This window comes from Leptonychotes weddellii, chromosome 8, assembly GCF_054177405.1.
Source record: "Leptonychotes weddellii isolate Sample4059 chromosome 8, ASM5417740v2, whole genome shotgun sequence".
Lineage (NCBI taxonomy): Eukaryota > Metazoa > Chordata > Mammalia > Carnivora > Phocidae > Leptonychotes > Leptonychotes weddellii.
Window position 1 is genome coordinate 6,223,707 of NC_138376.1, and position 26,452 is coordinate 6,250,158.

Sequence of the window (26,452 nt, forward strand, 5' to 3'; positions counted from 1 at the left end):
GTAAATTGGTGCAAACACTATGAGAAACAGGATGCAGTTTCCTCAAAAAATTAGAAATAGAACTACCATATGATCTAGCAGTTTCACTTCTGGGTATTTATCCAAAAGAAATGAAAACTCATCACTTGAAAAGATACCTGCACACCTATGTTCATTGCATCATTATTTGCAGTAGCCAACACACAGAAGCAACCTCAGTGTCCACTGATGGTTGAATGGATAAAGGAAGTGTGTGTGTGCATGCGCGCATGCATGTGTGCATGTGATGGAATATTATTCAGCCATAAAAAAGGAAAATTGCCATTTGTGACAATATGAATGGACTTTGAGGGCATTATGCTAATGAAACAAGGTACAGAAAGACAAATATCATATGAGCTCATTTCTATGTGGAATCTAAAAAAACCCTAAAACCTCATAGATACGGAGAACAGATTGGTGGTTGCCAGAGGTGGGGGCTGGGGGATGGGCATAATGGGTGTACGGCGTCAAAAGGCACAAACTTGCAGTTATAAAACAAGTAAGTCATGGGGCCATAATATATGGCATGGTGCCTTGTAATTAACAATACTGTGTTGTGTATTTGAAAGCTGCTGAGATAGATCTTAAAAGTTCTTATCACCAGAAAAAAAATGTGTAACAATGTGTGGTGATGGATGTTAACTGGACTTATTGTGGTGATCATTTCATAATATATACAGATATCAAGGGCGCCTGGCTGGCTTGGTCAGAAGAGCATGTGACTCTTGTTCTCAGGGTCATGAGTTTGAGCCCCATGTTGGGCATAGAGATTACTTAAATAGGTGAATAAATAAAAACTTAAAAATATATATATACAGATATCAAATCTTTTTTTATACACCTGAAACTAGTGTGTTATATGTCAATTATATCTTAATAAGAAAAGATGATAAAGTTGCCCCAAACATTTCACTTCTTAGGTCAGTGGTGTTTCCTTCTGCAGGGTGTGTCCCTTCTTCCCACTGGCAGTCTAAGGCTCCTCACTCAGACCTTATTCTGAGATGGTCCTCCCTGACCTCCAGCATCCCATCTTACTTCCATCCCACATCCAAGGCTGGCAAAGAATTGCAAGCAGGTGTACTGGACCAGAGTCAGGACACCTTAGTTCTCATCCCAGCACTGACACTCTGTGGCCTTGTGACCTGGGCCAAGTCATTGACAGTCTCTGGGCTCCACGTCCCTTGCCTGGAAAATGAGATGTTGGAATTACAGGTGAAAGTTTAAGCGAATCATCCATGGTGGCTGAGCAGATGGACTCTGGAGCCAGATTCCCTGAGTTTAAATTCTAGTGTTGCTACTTACTAGGTATGCGGTGTTTGGGAAAATGTCTTAACTTCTCCGTGACTTAATTTACTCTTTTATAAAATGAATGCCTCAAAGAGCCTCAAAGGGTTGTGAATGTTGAAGGAGTAACACAGAAGGACTTCAAGCAGTGCCTGGAATCTAGTTCACGCCCTACTGCTAGTTATTATTATCGTGCTGCTGCTGTTGTCCCTTTCAACTGGCTATCAATGGAATTAATTCTAGTGGGGAGATCACTTCTCCAGAGGATATGGGTGGGTGTTTGTGGACAGGGTTTTCAGGACTCCTCAAATGGTCCCGAATTCTTTTCAGTCTTCCCTTCCTCTTTGGCCCGGGATTAGGAGGATATGATTTATGGGGTGGGAGACAAGCTGGAGTCAGACAGATCCTTACGAACCATGTCACCCACATATTTGAAGGTTTGACCCTGCCATGGCTGAGCAGACGGCATAAACATTTTTTTGCCCTTGTATCCACCAGAGTTCATTTTTAAAGCGTTTTAAATCTAAATCATAACTAATGCATGACATGATATTTACAGAATAGGGTAAGCCACAGTTCTTACTGTGCAATCTAAACGAACCAAGTACACAGGATGGTTTTTTTCTTCTGCAAATTAAGAGAGGGATTATCTCATTCCAGAGGGACTGGATGACGCACTCTGAACTGGGAGAAGGAGGCTTCTGATGTGAGTACACAAACTCCGGAGAGAAAGTCTGTGGAAGCCTCAGAGAACAGTTGTGGCAAAGGGCGTTGAGCCCGGCAGCTTGATTCAGGTCCCCGCTCCCCACCCTGCAAGCCTGAGGGGCAACCTCAGGCAGTGGCTAAGTTTAAGTCCCGGTCGTGCTCTGCACTTGAGGGGCTTTGGGGCCCTTCACTTGGTGCCTAAGATTCCTCAGTAGGACCTTGAGGCTTGCTGAGAAGATTAACTGAGGTAATGGGTGTGAAACATTTAGAATAACAGCCAACAGATGTGAAGCTCAGAAAATGTACACGCTCAATGAATGCCTATTATTACTTAAAACTTGTGTGTTTGAAACAAAGCCTAAGGCATAATGAACTTTCTCACCATGTGTAAACCCTTTGTAGGCCAATGAGCTTTTTTTTTATTAAAGATTTTATGTATTTATTTGAGAGAGAGCCAGAGCACCTGAGAGCATGAGTGGAGGGGGGAGGGGCAGAGGGAGAGGGAGAAGCAGACTGCCCCCTGAGCAGGGAGCCTGACAGGGGTGGGGAGGTGGGGGGAGGTGTGGGGGTGGTACTCCATCTCAGGACCCTGGGATCATGACCTGAGCCGAAGGCAGACTCTTTTTTTTATTACATAACATTTTATCTTTTATTTTTTTATTTTATTTAAATTAAATTAGCCAACATATAGTAAAACATCATTAGTTTCTGATGTAGTGTTCAATGATTCATCAGTTGCATATAACACCCAGTGCTCATTACATCACGTGCCCTCCTTAATGCCCATCATCCAGTTGCCCCATCCTCCCACCCACCTCCCCTTCTGCAACCCTCACTTTGTTTCCCAGAGTCAAGAGTCTCTCATGGTTTATCTCCCTCTCTGATTTCTTCCCATTCATTTTTCCCTCCCCCGAAGGCAGACTTTTAACCGACTGAGCCACTCAGGCGCCCCTGCCAGTGATCTTTTGACAGCTGTGGGGTCAGAGGGGGAGGCAGGGCAGGTAGCTGGGAAGCTCCTCTCCTGTGTAGTGGGCTGAGAGACCCCTCCAGGGAGTAGGAGGCTCCCACTGATGCCAAGACTCACAGCTTCCTCACAGTTCTGCTTTTGGGGCTTGCTCACTTTCCACACGTGGGAGCAAGGAAAATGAAGTCTGTTTCATTCCAGGTGTTTGAGTAGAGGATTTTTACTGAGTGGTGTGATGGGTTGAATTGTGGTCCCCCACCAAATCCAAATGTTGAAGTCCTGATGGACTGTATTTTGGAGGGAGGGGCTCTAAAGAGAAAATTAAGTTACAGTGAGGTCATTTGTTGGGCTCTAATCCAATGACTAATAGCTTTATAAAAAGAGGAAATTTGGACACAGACACGACAAAAAGGAGAGCACAGGAAGACACAGGGAGAAGGTGGCCCATCTACAAGACAAGGAGAGAAGCGTCAGCAGAAATCAAGCCTGCCGACACCTTGAATTCAGCCCCGTAGCCTCCAGGACTGGGAGACAATAACTTTTTTTTTTTTTAAGATTTATTTATTTATTTTAGAGAGAAAGAGCTCGTGTGATGGGGGCTGAGGGACAGAGGGAGAGAGAATCTCAAGCAGACTCCATGCTGAGCTCAGAGCCCGAGTGGGGCTTGATCTTACTACCTTGAGATCATGACCTGAGCTGAAACCAAGAGTCGGCCCCTTAATTGACTGAGCCACCCAGGTCCCCCAACAGTAATGTTCCTTTGTTTAAGCCTCCCGGTTCGTGGTACTTTGAGGTGGAGGGGAAGAGGTAGGGTGGACTGAGTGAGAACTAAGGTCAGGTTTTCAGCCCCAGCTCTGCCACTCGCTAGCTTTGTGAATTCAGCCACCCGGACATAACCGTTTTGATTTTCATTCTCCTCCCGTGTAAAGTGGGAGTCAGCTACTTCAGAAAGTTGTTACAAAGCTTAAGTCGAATCATTTACGTAAGGTTTAGCACTGTGCCCAACACGTGGTGAGCACTCAATGAATGGCATTTATTGTTACGGTGGGGTGAACTGTCCATTAGAAGCCTGTGTGGGTAGGGGCGCCTGGGTGGCTCAGGCGGTTAAGCGTCTGCCTTCGGCTCAGGTCATGATCCCAGGGTCCTGGGATCGAGTCCCGCATCGGGCTCCCTGCTCAGCGGGGCGCCTGCTTCTCCCTCTGACCCTGCTCATGCTCTCTCTCGCTTGCTCTCTCTCTCTCAAATAAATAAATAAATAAAATCTTAAAAAAAAAAAAAAGCCTGTTTGGTTATAAATCACGCACATTGATGATCAGTTTTAAATAATATTTGCTTATGCACAAGCTTTGAAAAAAATCAGCTCATTACAAATTTCAAAGCATTTCTTGCTGATGTTCCAAATTGCTTGGAAATGGAAGCACAACAAGGATCTCTTTGAAAGCGCGAAGTAGCTGAAGAGTATGGTGCAAACACTTTGTTCTGTGGTACTGAAGGGAATAGCATTTCGCGTCGTCTTCCCCAGCCACCTTTATTTGTAGGAGGTCATGCAAAAGAGTACTGTTTGTGGAGGAAGAATGGCTTGCCTTTAAATAAGGAATTGTTTAATTAGATTGGTTTTGTCTGGGAGCATATAAGGCTGTGTTGCTGAGAGAAACATTCCAGGCTTGGACGGTCGCCTGCGCCTCATTGGTGAGCCACTGTCGTAGAGGAAATAATTTTGGACTGTTAATATTTGCTGTTCAGTAAAAATAGACGGCTTGCATCTCTTCATTAGGACGAAGGCAACTTTTTTTTGCTCCTGGCAAAGTTTGTTTCTTGGAAGAATATGAAGACCATGGAACAGAAATCCCCAAATAGGGGTGCCTGGGTGGCTCAGTCGTTAGGCGTCTGCCTTCGGCTCAGGTCATGATCTCAGGGTCCTGGGATCGAGCCCCGCATCGGGCTCCCTGCTCCGCGGGAAGCCTGCTTCTCCCTCTCCCACTCCCCCTTGCTTGTGTTCCCTCTCTCGCTGTCAGTCTGTCAAATAAATAAATAAAATCTTTAAAAAAAAAAAAATCCCCAAATAACGCTTTTCTAGCAGTACATTACAGCAGGAGGATTTAAGATGTACATTTGAAAATTGCAGCACAGTTTGCACTTTGGTGAAACAGGGAGTCAGACCCTTGGGTGTGTGTTTTTCTTGCAGTGACTTTGAATTCTTGCAAGAGCCTTGGAAATGGAGCTGTTGTTGAATCTGAGGTATGTCAGGCTTGCGTGTGTGGAGAGTCTGATCGGAACAGCTGTGCTCTACTGTTTCCTTACGCATAAGGACCCACACAATGCTTTAATTGTGCAGAGCGTATTGTTGAATATCACAAATAAAGTGCAGCTTTCTTTTCTGCTCGGGAGGGGGTGCATCAGCACAAAAGTAAAGACATCCCACATGTTCCTTTTAAATGTGAAGAGTTTATTCAAGAGCATCGTGGTACATATTTTTATTCTCTTTGGCCGTCCACACTGTTACCCTTGACATTTTGCCACCTATAAAACATGTTTTTCTTTAAGAGGAAGCTTGTGACAGGTTGTTTTTTTTTATTTATGCCCAGTTCCTCCCTAAACTTTATCTGGCGTAGGTGCTAATAAACGCAACCTTGAAGCTACAGTACATAGAATTAAATGCAGATTTCTAGGAGTTTCTTAGATTGCCTTGGTTGTGTGTGTGTGTGTAAGAAATTCCACATGGAGGGGCGCCTGGGTGGCTCAGTCGTTAAGCGTCTGCCTTTGGCTCAGGTCGTGATCCCAGGGTCCTGGGATCGAGTCCCACGTCGGGCTCCCTGCTCTGCGGGAAGCCTGCTTCTCCCTCTCCCACTCCCCCTGCTTGTGTTTCCTCTCTCGCTGTGTCTCTACCTCTCTCTGTTAAATAAATAAATAAAATCTTAAAAAAAAAAAAAAAGAAATTCCACATGGAGTTTACAACTATAAATTGTAAAAAGAAATTTTACAAAAAATTGGCCTGGATTCCTGTCACCCTGCAAAACAGCAAGATTCCGTTTTGGATGTTATGTTTGCCTTTTTCCTAATGCCACTATTGTTTTTTTTAACACAGTTGTAAGCATACATACAATTTTATATTCTGTGTTTTTAACTAGTTATAACAAATGCTTTTCATCTTATCATAGGTGCTTTATAATGCCCATTTTTAATACTGTTATACTGTATGGATTTACCATTAATTACTATCCGTCTTGTCCTGTGTTTGAAAGGTAGATCTTCCTTCATTTTGTCTTATAAATAATGCCTTCACATCTTCTTAGCATTTCGCTTTTTGTCATCCAATGAATTCATTTCCAGGAATTGGAAATGCTACCACAGTACTTTCAAAAAGGATTATAACGCAAGGTGCATCCTTGAGTTGTTTCATGTTTAACCAATGTCTTTACTAATTGTTGAACTTTTAGGTCCCTTCTTCTTGCTGCTAGAAATAATATTGAGGTGAATATTTTTTTTTTAAAGATTTTTTTTTATTTATTCATTTGAGAGAGAGAGAATGGGAGACAGAGAGCATGAGAGGGGGAGGATCAGAGGGAGAAGCAGACTCCCCGCTGAGCAGGGAGCCTGATGCGGGACTCGATCCCGGGACTCCAGGATCACGACCTGAGCCGAAGGCAGTTGCTTAACCAACTGAGCCACCCAGGCGCCCCGAGGTGAATATTTTTTATGTAAAATTTGGTGCACATTTTCAATAGGGGTGATGACAACGGGTTGAAAATTTACAGCCACGGATAGAGATGCGAAAAAATGTAGCTTTCAAATTCCTCCCGGCTAAACTTAATCTAGCTTTCAAGCTAAATTGCCCAGTTATGGGCAGCTCCCTTCCTGTTTAAGTCTGGTTATGTTAAAGGTTTGTCTACCTCTCCCGCTAGGAATAAGCTAAGCCCTGAGGGGTCTAAGGACCTTTGTGCCTCGGTGAGGGCTTCGGGTCCATGTGCCATTGGCGCCTTGCTGGCCTCTCCTCAAGTGGAGCCTCTCTTTTTGGTTTTGGGTGTTGTGTGTGCCCTGTATCCTGTAGCGTCTTCTGTGGCTCCTGATGGCCCGTTCCTGCTAGCGTTCTCCTCAGTGCAACTGCAGGAACTTCTCAGGCCTGCCAGTTCTCCGTTGGTCTCTCTGCTGTCCCCAGAGCCTGGAAGAGGGGCTGGAGTGATGCCTCTGGTCTGTGTACTTCATCACCCTCTGAGCCTCCTGGAAACAGTACTGGCCATCCATCTCCCAGGGCTGCATTCCGAGAAGCCCGGCGACCAGGCTCCTACAGAGATACCCGCATCCTTCCCCCATGGCTCCTTTCCTAAATCTGTAGAGGCTGCTTTGACTTTTTTCAGATATATCTCTACTTTAGGTTTATGAAACCCTGCTTGGGAGCTGGAAAACCCAGACATTGACTCTTTGTCATAAGCTGCATTGCCTCTCCCTGCGGAAGAAAGGACGCATGGAAAATTCTGGCAGCTGCCTGAATGTTGGGTGGGAAGGGGAATCGGTACAAGGGCAGCAGGGAGGAGACTGAGGAAGCCAGTTCGTAATAGCTCAACAGAAGTTACTGTGTATTGAATTATTCTACCCATAATTTGTGTGTTAATGTAGTGGGTGTAGAATAATATGAATAGCAGGTGCTTGTCAATGCCAGGCATTATTTCAGGTAATCTTAAGTATTCTTTAGTTCCAGCAACGCTGTGAAGTGGTACCACTGTTTTTACCCCCGTCACAGGATCTAAGAGTCAAAATGCAGCAAGTTCTTGTAGCTCTTCGGCCAGTAAGTGGTGGATCCTGGTCTTGCAGCCAGGTATCGGCTCTGGGTCGACTCCTGCAACCATTGGATCTGTTGCTGGTTGTGGGATGGGCGGTCACAAATACTTCGTGTGATTATTATTATTATTTTTTTTAATTTAAATTCAATTAGCCAACATATAGTACATCATTAGTTTCAGATGTGTTCAATAATTCATCAGTTGCATATAATACCCAGTGTTCATGTATGATTATTGAAGGTATATCTTTTTCTCTTGTAATTCTTGTAATTTGACACTCTTCTTATGGAAGTTTGCTCATTTCATAAAAGGTGGGTTTCTTTTTTCTTTTTCCTATTTAGGAAGACATGATCCCTTTATTGTTTTGGTTTGTTTCTATACATATATGTATGTATGTGTATATATATATATATATATATAACTTCACTAACTTAGGTGTTTCTCCAATTTGGATAAAGAGACCTTCCTAGTTTCAACTGCTAGTAGTCATCAGACTTTAATATCTGTATCATCTCAGGCCAGTGATTTGCTTTCCAGAGTTGTATAATTTTTAAACCCTGTTTATTCTGGAAAGGCTCAAACATACACAGAAGTGGAGAGATTAGTAGGATGAACGTTCATGTGCTCAGCTCTTGGTTTTCGCTCATTGCCAATCTTGTTTCATCTATACCATGATCCCTGATCTGTTAACTCTGGCTCTGCTGACATGTTGGGCCAAAAAATTCTTTGTTGTGGGGGGCTGTCCTGTGCCTTTTAGGATGTTTTAGCGGTATTCCTAGCCTCTACCGACTAGATGCCAGGAGCTTTTCCCTACCACCTCTTCTGGATTATGACAACCAAAACTGTTGCCTGCGGGGCAAGGCATCCCTCATTGAGAACCACTGATTTATTATACTCATTCCACTCTCCCCATCCTTTCAAGATTATTTGGAAGCAGATCCTATACCTCAAATCAAACCCATTGTGGCTTATATTTCTGAAAAACAGTGCCTCCCATTTTATTGGCCCTATGTAGAGGAAAGAAGCAAGATCTCATCCTGTTCCTATATAAATTGTCACGGCAGCGTGCCACGGCTGGCCACAGAGATGGTCACAGTTCATACCAGCTACTGAGTTGATATGAATTAGCAAACACAAAGAAATTGGTGTCATGCTTTAGCCTATACTTTTTTTTTTTAATTGTGTTAAAATAGACAAAGTATAAAATTTTCCATTTTAACCATTTTTAAGCATATAGTACGGTTCAGTGGCATGAAGGACATTCACATTGTTATGCAATCATCACCACCACCCACCCCCAGAACTCTTTCCATCTTGCAAAACTGAAACTCCATATCCGTTAAATAATAGCCCCATTCCTTCCACCCCTCAGTCTGTCTACTGTGAATACACCATTCTACTTTCAGTCTCTATGAATTTAATTACTGTATTCCAGGTACCTCACTTAAGTGGAATCACACAACGTTTGTCCTTTTGTGACTTACTCACTTAGCACAATGCCCTCCAAGTTCATCCGTGTTGTAGCGTATGTCAGAATTTCCCCCATTTTAAGACTGAATAATACTCCCTCGCATAGATAGACTACATTCTGTTTACCCATTCATCCGTTGATAGACACTTGGGTTGATTCCACTTTTTGGCTGTTGTGAATAGTGCTGCTACCATGGGTGAAGAAATATTCCTTCACGACCCGGCTTACAGTTCTTTTGGGTAAATACCCAGAAATGGGATTGCTGGATCATATATAATTGTAGTTTTCATTTTTTGAAGAACCGCCATATTGTTTTCCACAGTGGCTGCACCATCCTACGCACCCACCAGCAGAGCACAAGGGTTCTAATCTCTCCTCATCCTTGCCAACGCTTATTATTTTGTGTTTTTTTTTTTTTTTTAAACAATAGCCATTCTCATGGGTGTGAAGTGGTGTCTAACTGTGGTTCAGCGTGTGCCTTTTAAGATGAACTTAAAAGTTCATCTGGTAGTTGAAAAGCAATTCTGTTAGAAGCCTCCTGTAGAACTGAGTGGTGCTGCTGTGTTTCCACTTTTGCCTTGGAACAGTTTGCCGGGGAACATTCCAGATAGCCACCCGTGACTCACTCCCAGGAAGAGGACGGGGGAGTGGGTTGTTTGTGTGTGTGGGAGGGAGCTTTCAGTTCCTAACAAAGTCTTGCGTTTCGGCATTAACTACTGACAGTTAAGGGAAAGGATTCGGGTTAGGTTAGGATCAGAGACCATTAGAGCCAGAAGGGACATTAGAGATCAGGTCTCCCAGATCACACGTTTGGCCCCTCAGTCCCCCAAAATATTGAAACCCAGAGCATGTAAGTCTTCTTTTCTTGACTTGCTGGTAGTGACAGTGTCTTGACCCTGTCCCCAGTATCTGGCATATAGCGTCAACCAGTAAATGTTGGCAGAATTAATCAATGAATTACCTAAGGTCGCCCAGCTGACACCTGAGAGTCAGAACTAGGGCATTCAGATTATGGTGGCAGAAAAATGGCAGATTGTGTCAGTGATCCAGTGAGCCTTTCTTTCCTCTTTATCGATCACTGGGGTGACAAGATCAGATGGTGTTTGCACGGTGATCCTTATTCTTCCTTGGAGGGTTGCGAGGACACACCTTCTTTAAGACAAGCCCAGCTGACAAGACCGTCTGGAGGCTGAGGAAGTCTGGGCCAGCTGAGTGACAGGCACCAAGCTGAGCAGGGAGCCTGATGTGGGGCTCGATCCCAGGACCCAGAGATCATGACCTGAGCCAAAGGCAGACACTTAACCATCTGAGCCACCCAGGCGCCCCCATAACTTTGACTTTCTACTTGCCAATTCCTTTACGTTTTGAACCTTGCTAAAATGGTTATTTTTCTCTCCATTGTGTGTATGTGTGTGAGAGAGAGAGAGAGAGTGTTGGTGGTGGCGTATTTAGGCTACATAAGGTATGACCGTGGGGAGGTGGGTGGGGGGTGGGGTAACTGGATGATGGACATTAAGGAGGGCACATGATGTGATGAGCACTGGGTGTTATATGCAGCTGATGAATTATTGAACTCTGCATCTGAAATAATGTACTATGTGTTGGCTAATTGAATTTATAATTTTTTTTTTTTTAAGATTTTATTTATTTATTTGAGACAGAGAGAATGAGAGAGAGAGAGCACATGAGAGGGGGGAGGGTCAGAGGGAGAAGCAGGCTCCCTGCCGAGCAGGGAGCCCGATGCGGGACTCGATCCAGGGACTCCAGGATCACGACCTGAGCCAAAGGCAGTCGCTTAACCAACTGAGCCACCCAGGCACCCGGCTAATTGAATTTAAATTAAAAAAAAACTATGACCACATCATGTAGGCTAGGATCACAATTCACCTTCTCTCTGTCTTTCAGGGTAGAATGTGATGGCGGGCAGTAGCGGGACTAAATTTTTGGAGAGACCAGTGAACACGAATGATCTAATAGAGGGGGAAACTCAGCACAGTCATTTTTTAAAAACGAAACGAAAGGGGCACCTGAGTGACTCAGTCGATTAAGCAGTCAACTCTCGATTTCGGCTTGGGTCTTGATCTCAGTGTCATGAGTTCAAGCCCAGCATGGAGCCTACTAAAAAAATAAATAAATAAATAAAACGAAACAAAAAATTCTCCGAAGATATTTCTGTGAATCATCAGGGGTCCAAAGTAGTCTTGGTTTTTACTGGAAAACAAAGTGAGCTCAGGCGGAGCGGGTGTTCCTGCCTCCAACCCCACCTCAGTGGCAGCCCTAGTGAATGTCACTAACAGCTACTGTTTTCTGTAGTGTGAAAAACTGTGGAGGCTGAATTTGAGGCTCTATTCAGATATTTGTATCCTCAATCCTTTTTCCATTAAGTGTCTTCCAGAAGCGAAGTTTTCACTCCAAATACTCCGGGAAGTTTGAACCGCTCTTCCACGTGTCGTTAATGATTACATAGCTTGATATATTTTGGTTTTAGGTTAAATCAGCTGATCTTTCCCACGGGTATCAGGGAATTATTTTATATTTTCTTTCAGGCCCAGTATTTTTGAGAGATAGACCGGTGAGATTTTTCTAAGGAAATTTGTTGCCTGTTTTGCACAATTGGACAGGGTTTGGCATTGGAAGTTTAAGGCGGGATTGTTTCTTTTTATGTGTGGATTTTCGTGCCACCCCTTGAGCTTGAGCGATGCTCTTGTTAATTTGGTGTTAATTTAAAATGAGCAAAATTAGATCAAAACAGCTGACTGATGACTTTGGAGAGAAGCATTTAGTTTTTTAGGTATTCAATGAAGGAAGCTTCATGGACTTGATTCATTTGCGACTCTACGGGAACAAGTGTTTTATCTTAGGATAGCACTGGGGGTGGGCGTGGGGTGGGGGAAAGAGACCCAGCAAACTGACCCCGCAGTTGCTGAGGCCCTTGTACATTCAAAAGCCCTCTGTGTGTGGGTGGAAAAGCCACTTTGGCTAGCCTTAAAGGATTGGGAACAAAACTCCGGTTCGTCGCTTCTTACACCAGACGGGGGCATGGTGAATTTTCAGTCTCCCGAACCATTTCCAAACGAACACTCTGCTGAGGAAACAACCCAAGTCCAAGTCTTAGAGGCACCTTGGTGTGGAAATCTGGAAAGAGTAGAGAGAATCCGCACACAAGGAAAAGGGTAACGGTTTTGAGTCTCTCTCTCTTTCTTCTCCTCCCGTGCAGGTGAATTTTGTGGCATGCCAGGTCTTTGCTCTGTTTGCTGCGTTGTGGTTTCGCATCTACTTAAGTCCTGGTAAAACCAGTCCCAATGTCCGGCACACATTTGTCACCATTTTGGGCATCTATTTTGTCATCTTTTGTTTTGGCTGGTGAGTATGAGCCTCAGAAATTCTAATCTTTATCATTTGGGTGTTTTGTGGCAGTATTCTTGGCATTTTCCAGGCGCCGAGGAAAGAAATGTATTTACTCCTATTGTAGCATAATGGGGATGTCCCAGGAATGTCCATTTACTCTAAGAACCTAGAACCAATAAACTACCCGTTGGAAGTCAGTTCCGTGAATTTTGCTACAAATTATGCTTCTGCTGATCTCCCCCTGGGTCATCTAAATAGGATACTATAAAGTTTCATTTTCCAGGTGAGGAACTTTTCCTACCTGTTGTAGATATTGGTGTTTTTCTTGCATTACTGCTAGGGGTAATTGGTGTTAGTCCTATGCTGGGAGTAGAACAGTAGTTTTAGTGCTGGTTTGAGGAAACACGAGTCATTTCTCAACAGAGGGAGCCTGTAGATGACACCTTCCTCTACTAGGTAAGCTGGCCAATTACCCTGGGAGTGGCCCTTCTGGGGCGGGGGCGGGGGGAGTTTTGGGAACCAACCTTTCTGGAATGACAACTTAAGGAAATTTGTGAATTTATTCAGGATACTAGAATACTGCTCTTCAGCCTCCAGTAAAAATTTGAGAAAGGATGATGAGTATTTTGAAGCAGCTACTAGGTGAAAGTCTTGGTATGTGGGGAAGGTCAGTTTGGGTCCAGGTGGTTTAAAATAAAAAAAAACCAAAAAAACACCAAAACAACAAAAAGTTCTAGAGAAAGAAAGAATGCTTCTGGACTCTCAGTTGTATGTGTGCAAAAATATAAGCATTCCATTTATGGATTGCTGACGTGACCAGCGCTGCTGTTGGCAGACTGTCATGACTTCCTCCTGCCGTTTCAAGATCTAGTACCTTAATTACACAGAGTAAAATACTTGATTTATTTTCTCTTACACAAACACGAGTTAATGGCTCACGCGCTTCTTGGTGGGGGCGGGAGGTGGAGTGGCGGCATCATGGGGGTCCAGTAGGTCTGTTAATTTGGAATATAATCAGTGCTCCTCCTTCTCTCCGTGATGTCTTAAAGGTACTCCATACACCTTTTTGTGCTGGTGTTAACGTGCTACGGGATCATGGTCACCGCAAACGTATCCAGTATTCACAGGTAAGGTTCTGGGAGCGAGCCAGGCCACGTGAGGTTTTTCGCGACCTCTGAAATGTGTTTCCAGGGTAAAGGGGTACCTTCCCCATTTTGCCGGCCACGTGTGGCATATCCTAAGTTCTCTGGGAGTGTCAGAAGGAGAGGTGGGGACCCCTAAATGCTGGGAGTGTTCAGAGGACGCTTTGCAAACGTATCAGAGTAGAAGCAGCTCTGTGGTAGCCTCCAAACTGGACACAGTCCAAATGGTCACCACAGCGGGATACTACTCCGCAATAAAAAGGGGGGAATGATTGATAACACACAGTCACATGGATGAAGCCTCAAAATAAATAAGTGGAATGGGGCACCTGGGTGGCTCAGTCGTTAAGCGTCTGCCTTCGGCTCAGGTCATGATCCCGGGGTCCTGGGATCAAGCCCCACATCAGGCTCCCTGCTCGGCGGGAGCCCTGCTTCTCCCTCTCCCACTTCCCCCTGCTTGTGTTCCTGCTCTCACTATCTCTCTCTCTCTGTTGAAAAATAAATAAAATCTTTAAAAAAATAATAAATAGGCGGAATGAAGGACGCCACAGAAATTCTGTTCTTGAAAATGCAAACTAACTTGTAGCGGCAGAGATCAGATCAGAGGTTACCTGGGCTGGGACGGTCTGGGGAGACGGGGAAGGGATCGGAGAGGCAGGAAGAAGCGTGCAGAGCAGGTGATGGATATGTCTGTTACCTGGAATTTGGCTGTGGTTTGGTGTGTACCTATGTCGAAACTTTGTGTACTTAAAATATGTACAGTCAAATGTTAAAAGAGGAAGACGTATTCTTACTATGATATTTTGATTTAAAAGTTATAGAAGTAATTTAATTCTGCCTTGAAGGCAACATGCTTGGATCATCGATTCGGACACCTGGGTATCTGTTTAGCATTGTCTGTGTTTCCCAGGGTCTGTGTGAAACCTCAGTATTAATTCTGCCTTCCAATAGTGCCGGAATGTAAGCTCTATGAAAACAGAGTTTGCTGTTGTATCCTCAGGGCCTAGAACAACACTGGGCACAAGGGCTCAATAAATATTTTTGGAATGACTGACCGAACACCTTTGAAAAGACATTTGCCCTGTTGTGACTTCTTTTCTGATGACTTCTCTGAAAAAGCAGATGCCTTCTTTCAGCTCCGGAAGGCTCTTTGATTAATGAGACGATTAGCACAATAGTTTTCCTTCTGAAAATCATTGAAATTTAACTTTTTCATGTATAATCTTGTACATCACTTGTAATAAATGTCCGGTTTTCAAGGGAAAATATTTTTTGCATGATTCTAAATTTTATTTTCACCCAACTCTGTCTAGATGAGCTCTGAAAAAATGAATTGTAATCATCTCTCTTCTGAATGCCTTCCTTGAAAGGGATTGTGTCACTCCTTCAGAAGGGAAATGGGAAATCCATATTTCTAAGAAGAGGTTTTGGGAATGCTTGATACTATAGCAGAATGCTATCTTTAGTGGGGGGTGGGGTGAAAATGTCTGGCTTTTCCCAAACTTGAGTTCCGAAGCAATTCAACAATGAATAAAAATGTTGTTGCATCTCTATAGCACATTTTTAACAACCTTACAAATTGTGACTTGTTGGCTCTCGCCACACTTGTGTGTTGCTGACGGGGTGTGGACCATTTCAGAGGGTCAGGAACCTCCACGCACGCTCGCTCCGTGCCAGGCCCAGGGCTCGTCTCTGGCCAGGAATGGAACCCTCCAGCCTTGGCCAAGCCGAGTGGTTTCCAGACAGGCTATGACTGCTTCACCATCATGATATTGTGGTAGCAAAGGGCCGTGTCATAAGACGAGAAAGAATGCCCTCTCTCTTTGCTTGTGTGGTTGCCAAGATTGCAGAAGTAGGGAGTGGTTCATAGTTTCTGATGGAGGGAAGTTGCTTCCTGTTGAGGCAGGGGAAGAACATCAGCCTGGAAATCTGGCTCTTTCTAGCAGCGTGAGTTCAAGCAGTTCTCACAGCTTCTCTGTACGTCTCTAAAAGGTGGGGTTCAAGTTTTCTTCAGGATCAGGATTTCATGATTCTTTGTGAATTGTTTTCTTCCCCTGGCTGAGCCAGTTAGAAGAGTTCTGTCCTTTGGCTGGGAAGCTGAGGGGAAGGTCAGTCTTTGCTGCTACAGGGAGTTAACCCATTTCTGGACACATGGTTGTCTTTGTCTAGAGAATTCTTGGGGCACCAGCTCTGTTTCCTTCCCAAGCCACTATATGGGACGGAAAACACGGGGGTTAATTTATTATGTCTGAACCAGTTGGAGCAGAATATAGTTTGTATCTCCTCAGACGGACAGCCTCGTATCGGAATGTGGTAACGCGGTGACCAGTTGTGGGGGTTACCTGCCTTGTGCCAAGTGCTAAGCCGGGCTCTTTTAAATAGTTTTCATTGTTTTTAATATGGAAAGTCTTATTTAGTGTATCATTTGATATACTTAATATTTCATATCATTATTGCAAATATATTCTTTCTAGGACAGTTCTATGGGATTCAGATTTTTTTTCTCTGCCAAGGGGAGGAAATGAAAGTTCAGAGAAGTAAATAGGTATACAGATCCATGAATTTGCACAAATTGAATACATCCATGTTACCACCCCCTGTCCTTCAGCTTCCCAGCCAAAGGACAGGGGGAATATTATCATCACTCTGCCCCGATCTCTACCACACCCCTCCTTCTTAAAGCAACTACTCTCTCGACTTCTCACAGGAGTTTTGCCATTGCTGGGCTTTGAAATCATGTTGGTCTCTCTCCAGAATATGTACTCTCTCTACCACTTCTGGATTCCTTAGATTTTTTTCAGGTTTGTCTAGACCATGAATACATTGCCCTGTTGTATTGGGACATAGTAGTTGGCGCCATCCTTAATAAGTAGCTCTTATTATAACTAGTAAGTTGAACTTGCTTTTCTCTCTGGGTGGAGGGGCAGGGGTAGGTATGGGTCTAGCTCCTGTTGAGGAGAAAGAGGAAGTAGGCATGGCTGCATTCAAAAGCGCCCTGGGAGAATTTGTCTTTTGAGTTTGTTTTGTGATTTTTTGCCTTGACCCTCGCGAACTGGCTAGAGAAAGAAACAGAGCCTGGACATGGACAGGCCTAACTAACTCCATTCTGCTTCTGCTCAGGTCTTCAGAAAGTTGCTTTCTCTTAGTCACTTGCTTTGTTCACCGTCTTCCTGTTTTGGAAAGGGTTAAGGATGAACCCGAGGCTGGGAAAGTCTTTTTTTGGGTTGTAACATCTTTGTTTGTAAACAACAGTTAAGAGAACATAAAGACATGTAGTGCTTGAGAGTTTTCAGAACTCTTTCACACTCAGTGTCTGGTTCTCCCTTGCCACCAAATGAGTTTTTATTATTCCTACTGCACTATTCTGTAGGTTTAGTCTTCATGAGTTATTTTAATGTGAATTTGTCAAGTTCAGTATAATTTAATATGAGAAAATACGTCTTCCCTGTTTTATGACCCATGTTTAAATGCTATACCTTCTGCATTTATGTCTGTCTCGGAGGGGCTCCTGAGCCATTTAAAATGTCAAATGTACTCCTTTCAGTTCATTTCAACTAACAGTACCCGAAGCCCTTCCATGGTCAAGGGTGGGGATGCCCAAGGTCACCGTGAGTTGGCGTGACAGACACATGCATACCATTTCAGCGTTATAATCGTGTACGTTGGCATGCAGAGCTAAAGAAATACTGGCAGTGTGGCGAGGAATTGTGCTGGAGGAGGGGTGGGATTGGTGGGGTGAGCCGGAGCCAGGGGACTGACTGGGAGCTGAGCCTTACCTGGTGCTTAGGCAGTTCGCAGGTAGACGAGAGGATGGAGAAGGGGGTTGCAGGCAGGGGAAGGGGCATGTGGAAGACATTTGGCCTGAAAATGGAAGCTGTAATTGTGGAGAGTGAGCAGCTGGTGTAGTTTGAACATAAGGTGGACCAGGAGCGTCGTTGGAGAGGAGTCCAGAAGGGAGAGCTAGAGCTCAGTGCATGAAGCACATCGCATGTCGCATTCAGGAGTTTTGATGTGACTGGACAGTGGGACCCGTAGGAGGCTTTTAAGACAGATAACATTTATTTAGCTATTGGTCTGTGCAGCACACAGTCGTCTGCTCTTGTGAATGAAACACACAAGACATTCTTGGCCTTCATGGGGCTCTTGGTCTAGTAGGGGAGACAGTGGTTGATTAGATTGTCACTGTTAAAAAGAAAACCGTAGACCCACAATGGAGTCACTTGGGCCAACTCACCAAACTGGGGCTTAATACCTAACCTCGCTGCAGTTTTCAGCCTCCCCCAGAAATGTAAGTCCTCCTCGGTCAGCCAGGAATTTTCTGGTCAGCACCAAGGAGGATCTGTCACATGGCCCTCTCCGTCCCCCAAAGGGAAGAGGAGGTCATCCCGCATGGTAAGACGCTTCCCTCTAAGGGAAAGTGGCCTTGCTTGAAACAGTCCCTTCTCTTTTCCTAGTCACTTCCTTATTCCACCCTTCTGCCTGTAAAAACCTTCCATTTTGTGCCACTCCTCGGAGCTCCCCTCTCCTTGCTAGATGGAATGCAGCTGCCAGAGCGTGACATCACTGGACGAAGATAATTAGATCTTCAGCATTTACCCAGTTGAGTTTTTGTCCTTTCACGTCACAGATGTAGAATTGCAAATTGATGATGTTCTGAAAGGCCCCGCGTGTGCGTGCGCATGCGTGCGTGGGTTTTGCCGGTTTATCCCACGAGGTCAGGGCCAGTCTCAGTAGGAAGCCGCGGAGCGATCCCGAGTATGTGGTAACCGGAGCCTCAGGCTTGGGCAGGGAGGGTCCCGAGCAGAGCCCTTGGCAACGCTAACACCTAAGGGGAAAGTGGAGTAAGATCAGCTGAGTAAGAGCCGTGGAAGAATTAACCGGAGAGGTGGGACGCAAACACGAAGTAGAAGCCAAGAGAGCAAAGTGTTTGGGGAAGGGAGTGGCCGGCAGGGTGACGCTGGCCTGTATTTTACAATGATCTGGTGTAAGCACAATGGTTTGGGAAGAGGAGAATCTGAGAGCAAGACCTTCCAGGTCAGTGGTTCCCAGCTCCGGCTGCACAATGGACTTAACACCTGCTGGGGGTATCCTGTACCAGTTAAGCCCGGATATTGGGGGTGAGGCCCAGGTGTCTGCAGTTTGTAGAGCTCCCTGGATGACTCCGCTGTGCTGTCCCCGTGACAAAAGATGAAGGGTTCCAGGCAATGAGTGCAAAAGTGAAGGGGGAGCGCACGGACTGGGTGGCAGATTGCGATGGATGACATGTGGGGAGTGAGGGAGAGGAAGAGGAGAAAATTGATTGTGTTACCGCCCTGCGTAATCATCTGATCCTCTCTGTTTCTGGTTTCAGATACTCCTTTTTTGTAGCAATGGGATACCTTACAATATGTCACATCAGCCGCATATACATCTTCCACTATGGAATCCTCACTACGGATTTCTCTGGGTGAGTATCTTTTTTTTTTTTTTTAAGATTTATTTATTTGAGAGAGCGAGAATGAGAGAGAGTACATGAGAGGGGGGAGGGTCAGAGGGAGAAGCAGCCTCCCCGCCGAGCAGGGAGCCCGATGCGGGACTCGATCCCGGGACTCCAGGATCATGACCTGAGCTGAAGGCAGTCGCTTAACCAACTGAGCCATCCAGGCACCCCTCTGGGTGAGTATCTTAATTTGGGCGGCGGGGGGCGCTTTGACTGCGGGCTTTGCCTCAGCCTCTTGGGGTCTATGAAGATGAAGCCTGCACAGGAGAATCCTTGGCGGTTGGTTAAATCAGTTGGTAAGACCGTGCTATAATGAGGTTGGGGTTGAAGATTTGATGAGCTCTGCCATGTTGTAAACGAGGGCCCGTGCGCTCTCTCTGTCCTGCAGCCTGGTTCTGTAGAGTTACCCTGGAGCACAACCAGGTACCGACTTATTTATGTGTTGTCTCTGGCTACTCTTACAGAGTTGTGTGGTTGTGACAGATGACCCACACAGCCTAAGATCTTCACGACCTTGCTCTTTACAGAAAAAGCTTCCCAACCCCTAGTCTGAGGCTCTTAACACAGGGTTGGTATTTATCTCATACTGATTTTGAATAATAGAGAAATTCTTCCATACTAGTTGAGAAGCAGACCCCCTTGGGTGGCCCCTGGCTGCCCTGGCCTCTCCCCCAGATTACCTAGACTTCTAGCAACTAGAAGGTAATACCCAGCACAGCAAGAGTCTCCATACTAGTTGTAAAAATGTTGTCTGTCACCATGGCCTTAACCTAGTGGGCCACCCCTCTCCTCAGGGTCACCTGGTGAAGACCGGGGACAGAGCAGTGAAAATTTTGTATTCTGTTGATGTTTGTTTGGGAAGAGCTTTTTATGAATCTTGAGGAACGGATGCTAACGCAGTGACTCCTCATAAGACGTTACAGTAGCCTTGTTACGTCTTTGGGAGCTCAGGTCTGTTCTCCGCAGCTGTCTGAGGTCAGGGAGAGCCCGCCTTCTCCCCCTCAGGTTGGATTGCACTTGATTCCATGAGTTATTGGAGGACAGGTAATGAAATAAAGGGGTTGCAACTCATGGCTCATTTCCCACCACGAAGAGGCTTAGGAAGGCAGAGGTGTTTGCTTTGAGGCACAAAGACCGTTTGTTGTCCTCAAGTTTCTGTGTCTGTGGTTTGCTTCTTCAGGCATCCGTTCTCCCTACCCTCAGGCTCCCGGATTTTCCATCTCTCTTTGACTCGTCTCCTTTCTGCATTCCCCTCCATGCAGGGTGTGGAGCACGGTCGTTCGGTTTTTCTGAAACAAATTCACAAACTTCCTAATCTTTACTTTCGAATGATGTGTGTGGGAAAATAGGGAAGCAACGAAGATAACCATGTAGCCAGGAAGTTATAGCATTAAAAATCATTTTTAAACAGTGATCATAACTCTCCCTAGTGTTTAATCAACAAACTTCATTTTTTGGTTTCACCCCCCAAACTGTACCCCACCGCCCCCCCCCCACACACACACTCTCAAGAGCTCCTGGCACTTATTAGGTGTTCAATGAATGAATCAGTGACCTACTGTAGTTGTTTTGTCAGTTCTGTTTTCAGTGCTTCCGGGAGCCTCAGTTAAAGAGCCCCTCCGGCCATATTTTGGGTTGGGATAGGAAATGAAATGCTTTCACTTCAGCCCAAAGTAGGTTATTACCGGTTTCTCATCTATATCATCTTTTCTTTTGGGGGGCACAAAACACATATTCATGCATTGATTTCTGCCAGAGTTTATGAGTCCCCAGTATGCTAGGCACAGTGCCAGGTGTGGGGCAGGAGGAAAGGTGTTTTAGGCGGAGGGAACAACTACACGAGAGCATGGAATTACGACAGGTGCCTGCGGAGGGCCCAGAAACCTGCCTGCCTCTCCCTTACCGCCCATGTCCCTTTGTCACTGGGTCCTCTCGGGTGGGCAGCCTGGCTGTCACTAGGCTCTGTCCACTCCTCTGCACGTCCACGGCCACCACTTGGGACCACCACATGTCTGGCTATCTGCCTTTCCGCCCCGCCCCTTGTCCGGTCTGTGCTGTCTCTCCCACCCAGAACGAGGCTCTAAAATATCAAAGCAGTGGTGCCTGGGTGGCTCAGTTGGTTAAGCATCTGCCTTCGGCTCAGGTCATGATCCTAGGGTCCCGGGATCGAGTCCCGCGTCGGGCTCCCTGCTCAGCAAGGAGCCTGCTTCTCTCTCTTTCTCTCTGACAGATAAGTAAATAAAATCTTAAAAAAATATATCAAAGCAGGTGATGCTCCGGACTGGATTCTTCTGCAGTCTACTCCTGCCATGCACTGAGCATTGCAGAAAAGCTTCTGGTCTGCACACACGCTAGGTTAGGTTCATGTCTCTGTGCCTCTCCCTTGCTCATTCCCCTCCTTAGAAAGCCCTTTTTCACCCTAGTCTGTGTGGAAATCTCTTACTTCACTTTCTACAACCCGGCTCAAAATCACTGCTTTGCAAAGCTTTCCCTGATTGCCACCCCCTCCCTCCCCTGTCTCCGGTCCCCTTCCTCCTGTTGGTCACTGCATTTTGGACCCTGCCTAGGAGGAGGGCTCACAGCCAGCTTTCACCGGCTGGTGCAGCCCATCCCCTGTAAATCCTGCTCCCTGAGATCCTGATGCATGGTGTTTGGAGTCAGGGGGCAAAGGTGCTTCTGCTCTCACCAACTGATCTGTATGCTTGTCTAGTGTCCTATGTGTTTTATTCCCAAACTTGCTTATTCCAGTTTGTACTTAACACAGAAACTGATTATATATGGATGTGAAAGGAGAGAGAGTGGTTTCTCTCAATCTCGGTCAGGTCCTTTGGAAAGAGACCAAGGCAAGTTCATTGTGTTACAGGTAATGGGTGATGAAGGTGAAGTGGGTGGGAGGCTGGGGGGGTAGGGGGGTGCACCGGAGCCGGGCAGGATTCTGCATTCAGGTCACTGCAGTGTGGGCATCTTGACTTTCTTTTACCTTCTCGGTCTACGTTAGAGGAAACGACTCTGGAGAAAGATGCTGTCACTCGGCAGATCCATGCTCCAAAGAAGGGCTTTGGTGCTGAATCAAAAGGTTCATTCATGCATCACTCAGCAGATGCTGACTGAGATCCCTGAACCCGCTAGGCCGGGTTATAGGACACAGGGTCGAGCAGACGCTGTGGAATGAATGCACTTACAGTTACCGACTGCAAGTCTGTATGGGAAGTTCACCTGTGAGCGCATCATTGTGTACTGGGTTGATTCATGTTCCCCTGAACTCAACCTCAGAACGTGTTCTTCTTTGGAAATAGGATCTTTGTAGGTGTAACTAGTTAAGATGAGGACATACTAGATTAGGGTGGGTCCTACCTTCATAATGGCTGGTGGCCTCCTTCTAAGGAGGCCATGGGAGACACGATGCCGGGGACCCATGTAGGGAAGGCCATGTGAAGACGTAGGCAGAGGGAAGGGTGATGATAACCACAGGCGAGGGAACTCCCGATGATTGCCAGAAGCCACCAGAAGCTAGAGGAGAGCACAGAACAGGTTCTCCCCCAGCCTCCAGAAGAAACCAACTCTGCCAATGCCTTGATTTCAGACTTCTGGCCTCCAGAAAATAGTGAGGTGATAAGCTTCTGGTTTTAAGCCACCCGATTTGTGGGAATCAGTTATGGTACTTCTAGGACACAGTGTTTTATGAATGCCTACCTTTTGATGGGCTAACAGCTGTCCCCCGCTCCTGATGATGCAGGGTAAGAATGCCTCCAGTGTCCCCAGTTCTCCCCCTTCTTGTCACACCTCCTCCTCCGTCCGTTCTGTCCATAACACTGTAAACTCTTGAATGATCATTAATTCATTTTTAGTATAACCAGAACTGGCGGAAGTTAGCAGTAGGAAAAAATAAAGGGGGTTCTTGGAAAACCGCAGTGTGCTTGTGGAATGTGGTGGATCCGGGGACTTGGACGGCAGGGGACAATGGGAATCCGTCACTGTCAACCTGACTTCCAATAGCAGCATCAGACACATTTCCTCAAGTGATGTCTGCACTCGGAGGGGCATTTTTTAGATCTCCTTGTATTAAGAAGTCTCTAACATTACACACAAAACCATAGATTGTTTGGGGGTGCCTGGGCGGCTCAGTTGGTTAAGGGTTTGACACTTGATCTCAGCTCAGGTCATGATCTTAGGGTCATGAGATTGAACCCTGCGTCGGGCTCCATGCTCAGCTCGGAATCTGCTTGAGATTCTTTCTCCCTCTCCCTCTGCTCCTCCTCCCCCACTCACACACTTTCTCTAAATACAATCTTAAAAAAACAAACAAACACACAGAATGTTTGAACTGGAAAGGACACTGTGCGAAAAGATACAAAGAAGGTGTCTGTTACCGGTCTCGGTCTCATGAGACTTAGTTCTCAGTGCCAGTGCTATTCAGTTCTTGGGCGTTTTTTCTGTTTTTGTTTTTTTTTGGTAATTATAAAACATTATTAAGCAGCATTATCTTTTCCCGCCCACCATAAATGCATAAGTGCTTCCCTGACATAAATCCATCTTCTTAGAGAAACAAATGGAGAGAGCTACATACCAACCTGAAAGTGACAAGATGTTTTAAATCTCAAATTTTCAGTTAGAGATTCTTGACCAACGTCTATTTTAATGATGAGCCTGCAGGCAAACACTAGTTCCCCTTCAGAATGGAATTCGTTTCACATGGCCATTTATTTCAGTTTTAAAATCTTATTTTGGGGAGGAATAAAGTAGTGTTTCGAAGCTGAATTCTGGTGTTTTAAAGCAGCCTGATGAGAGAGCTGTTCTCTTTGGAGCATGCATCCAGGTCTAAGTGCTTAGCATACTTTATTACGTCTTTAGAATAAGAGCCCAGACAGGAATTGAATGGGATGAGATGAGATTAGTGTTTATGTCAAACAACATATATATGTTTTTAATTTGGGGGAACCCATAAACTCGTGCGTTAGATGATTCTGGGGCTTGAAATTTTATTTATCATCCTGAAAGTAATCAAGTTTTCATGGGCTGGACTGGCATTAATAGCGAGGATAACACACAAGATACAGTTTTATTATTGCTGCTAATACAGTTTATATCAATACATGCAGTGGCCGATGTCCTTTGTGTTTTCTCTGTGAATGTGGGCTATTAAAAATACCAGAACATTTACTGTTCTCCTGGGGGAAGCTCAACAATTCCTTGTAATAAAGCTGGTACTTGACTTCCTTTTAAGTTTGCAATAGTGAACGGATTCTTCTTTTTTGCTCACAGAAGGGTACAAATTGAGTTTTCTGAGGAAGCAGCAAGAACCTTTATTTCCTCCTTGCAGGCTAGGCCAGATTCAGGCAGATAATTGCTCTCCTATCATGTTGGCAATTTGAGTTGCCTGTGTGTTTTCGAAAACAGTCTGAAATGAGAACTCTTACACACTGATAGTTGGAGTATAAATTGGTACAACCCTTCTGGAAGGCAACTTAGCCATAAAATTTCAAGCAAGGATTTTTTTCTTTTAAAAAATCATATTCTAGGGGCGCCTGGGTGCCTTAGTGGGCTAAGTGTCTGACTCTTGATGTCGACTCAGGTCATGATCTCAGGATCGTGGGATCAAGCCCAGCTTCGGGTTCTGTGCTCTGCGGGAGGCTGCTTGAGATTCTCTCTGTCCCTCCCCCAACTTGTGCGCGCGCTCACTCTCTCTCTAAAATAAATAAATAAAAATCTTTACAAAATCATATTTTATGATAGGATAAATTCCTAGGAATTGAATTACCTTAAGGAAATCAAATTTATTAATACGTGTGTTCAATTGTTGTCAAGAGTAGTGAAAAACCCGGAAGCATCCTAAATGGTTCTTTGGGGGGTTGGGGGGGTCTTTATTGGTGATTTGAATAATTTTTTAAATATGATTATAATGAGAAATCCTAAATATTATTGAAATATATTTGCAAGTGTATTACAAGTGCGTATTATAGTGAACTATGGCCTCTAGGATTGGGACAATAGCCCTCTGTGTTCCCCTGTTACCTTATTGGGACATAATAGAAATATAACTTTCCTGCACCCCTTGCTGGTGGAGGTGATCATTTGCCTATTTGTCCATGGAAATGTGTTTTCCTCTGTTGGTTTATGACATCCTGACCCCTCCCCCTGACCTACCCTGTAGGTGTGAATAACTGGGTTCTATAATAGGGGCAGAGAAGTGATATTTGCAGGGAGATTTCAGGATTTGCTTATTTCATGTTTCTTCTTCAGGCTTCCGCCAGCTTTTTGATAACTAGCACAGTCACTTGGAATTTATTTCCAAGGACATGAGTTTAAGTTCTACCAAATATATTTGATGGGTTCCTATTAAAATGGAGAACTGGTGATTTTGTTGTTGTTGAGTGCCAAAGTATGGAGATGACAGCTTTGAAAAGATTAATGGGAAGGGTAAAAGCCCCTTCTCCTCTGATTGACTGCTGGATGGTTCCCAGCAGATACTAGGTGAACGTTGAAAAGAGTTGAGAGGAGTTCCTGCTCCCTTCAGTTGTAGTCCTAGGGAGCCTGATGGGAGGATGTATTTTGTTTGCTGTGAGTCCTGGAGTCCTGTATTTTCCTCCTCGATGCTGGCACAGTTGATAGGAGTTTGTGAGCATTCCACTAAAGTTGTAATCTCATCACTTCCCTCTTCAGCAATCTAGGGAGCAGTGGGTACAAGCAAGGCAGAAGCAGTAGGGAGGTTAGAAAGTACCATCTGAGGCTACTAATTGCACCATTCGTCTTGAACTTGGTGCCCCTGGTTGTTGTACAAGAGGGCGGTCCCAGCCGATGTTGCTGGAGATTGCAAGTTTGTTGTAGTCCTGTTCTCCCACCCTGTCAAACATAATTGCCTGACTCTTTGTTTTCCTAATGTATTAGTACTATAAGGGGACTTTCATTAAAAGAAGTAATAAAAATACAAATATAACTTTTTGGATCTAAAATTACCTGTTGGGGAAAATCCCTGAATGTCAGATTGGCTTGATGTTGGCCAGCCAGCTGTGTGATCAGCTGTCTCTTGAACCTCTAATTGAGGACTGCATAATATCATTGTTCTATCCTAGTTTTACCAGGACAGAGAACATAACCACCCTAGGTCCAGAGAATAAGGTAAACTAGAGAGGTTTTATTGGAATATTGTTCAAAATTGAGTTTTTGCTTAATGTTTTAAAGACAGGTTATTTTTGGTTGGAAGTTGATATGAGAAATAGAATGCGTACCACTTCTGGCAAATTGCCCTGAGTCTGTCGGAAG

General features: G+C 44.9%; 1 protein-coding gene across 1 annotated transcript in view; it reads left to right on the plus strand.

The window, feature by feature from the left end:
• The window catches only part of MBOAT1 (membrane bound glycerophospholipid O-acyltransferase 1), a 98,013-nt gene that overhangs the window by 42,705 nt on the left and 28,856 nt on the right, over window positions 1–26,452 (plus strand). The window contains exons 2-4 of the mRNA XM_081827615.1: window positions 12,441–12,586; window positions 13,621–13,698; window positions 19,064–19,159. Coding sequence (XP_081683741.1) covers window positions 12,441–12,586; window positions 13,621–13,698; window positions 19,064–19,159 — 320 coding nt within the window. The remainder of the gene's footprint in view (window positions 1–12,440; window positions 12,587–13,620; window positions 13,699–19,063; window positions 19,160–26,452) is intronic.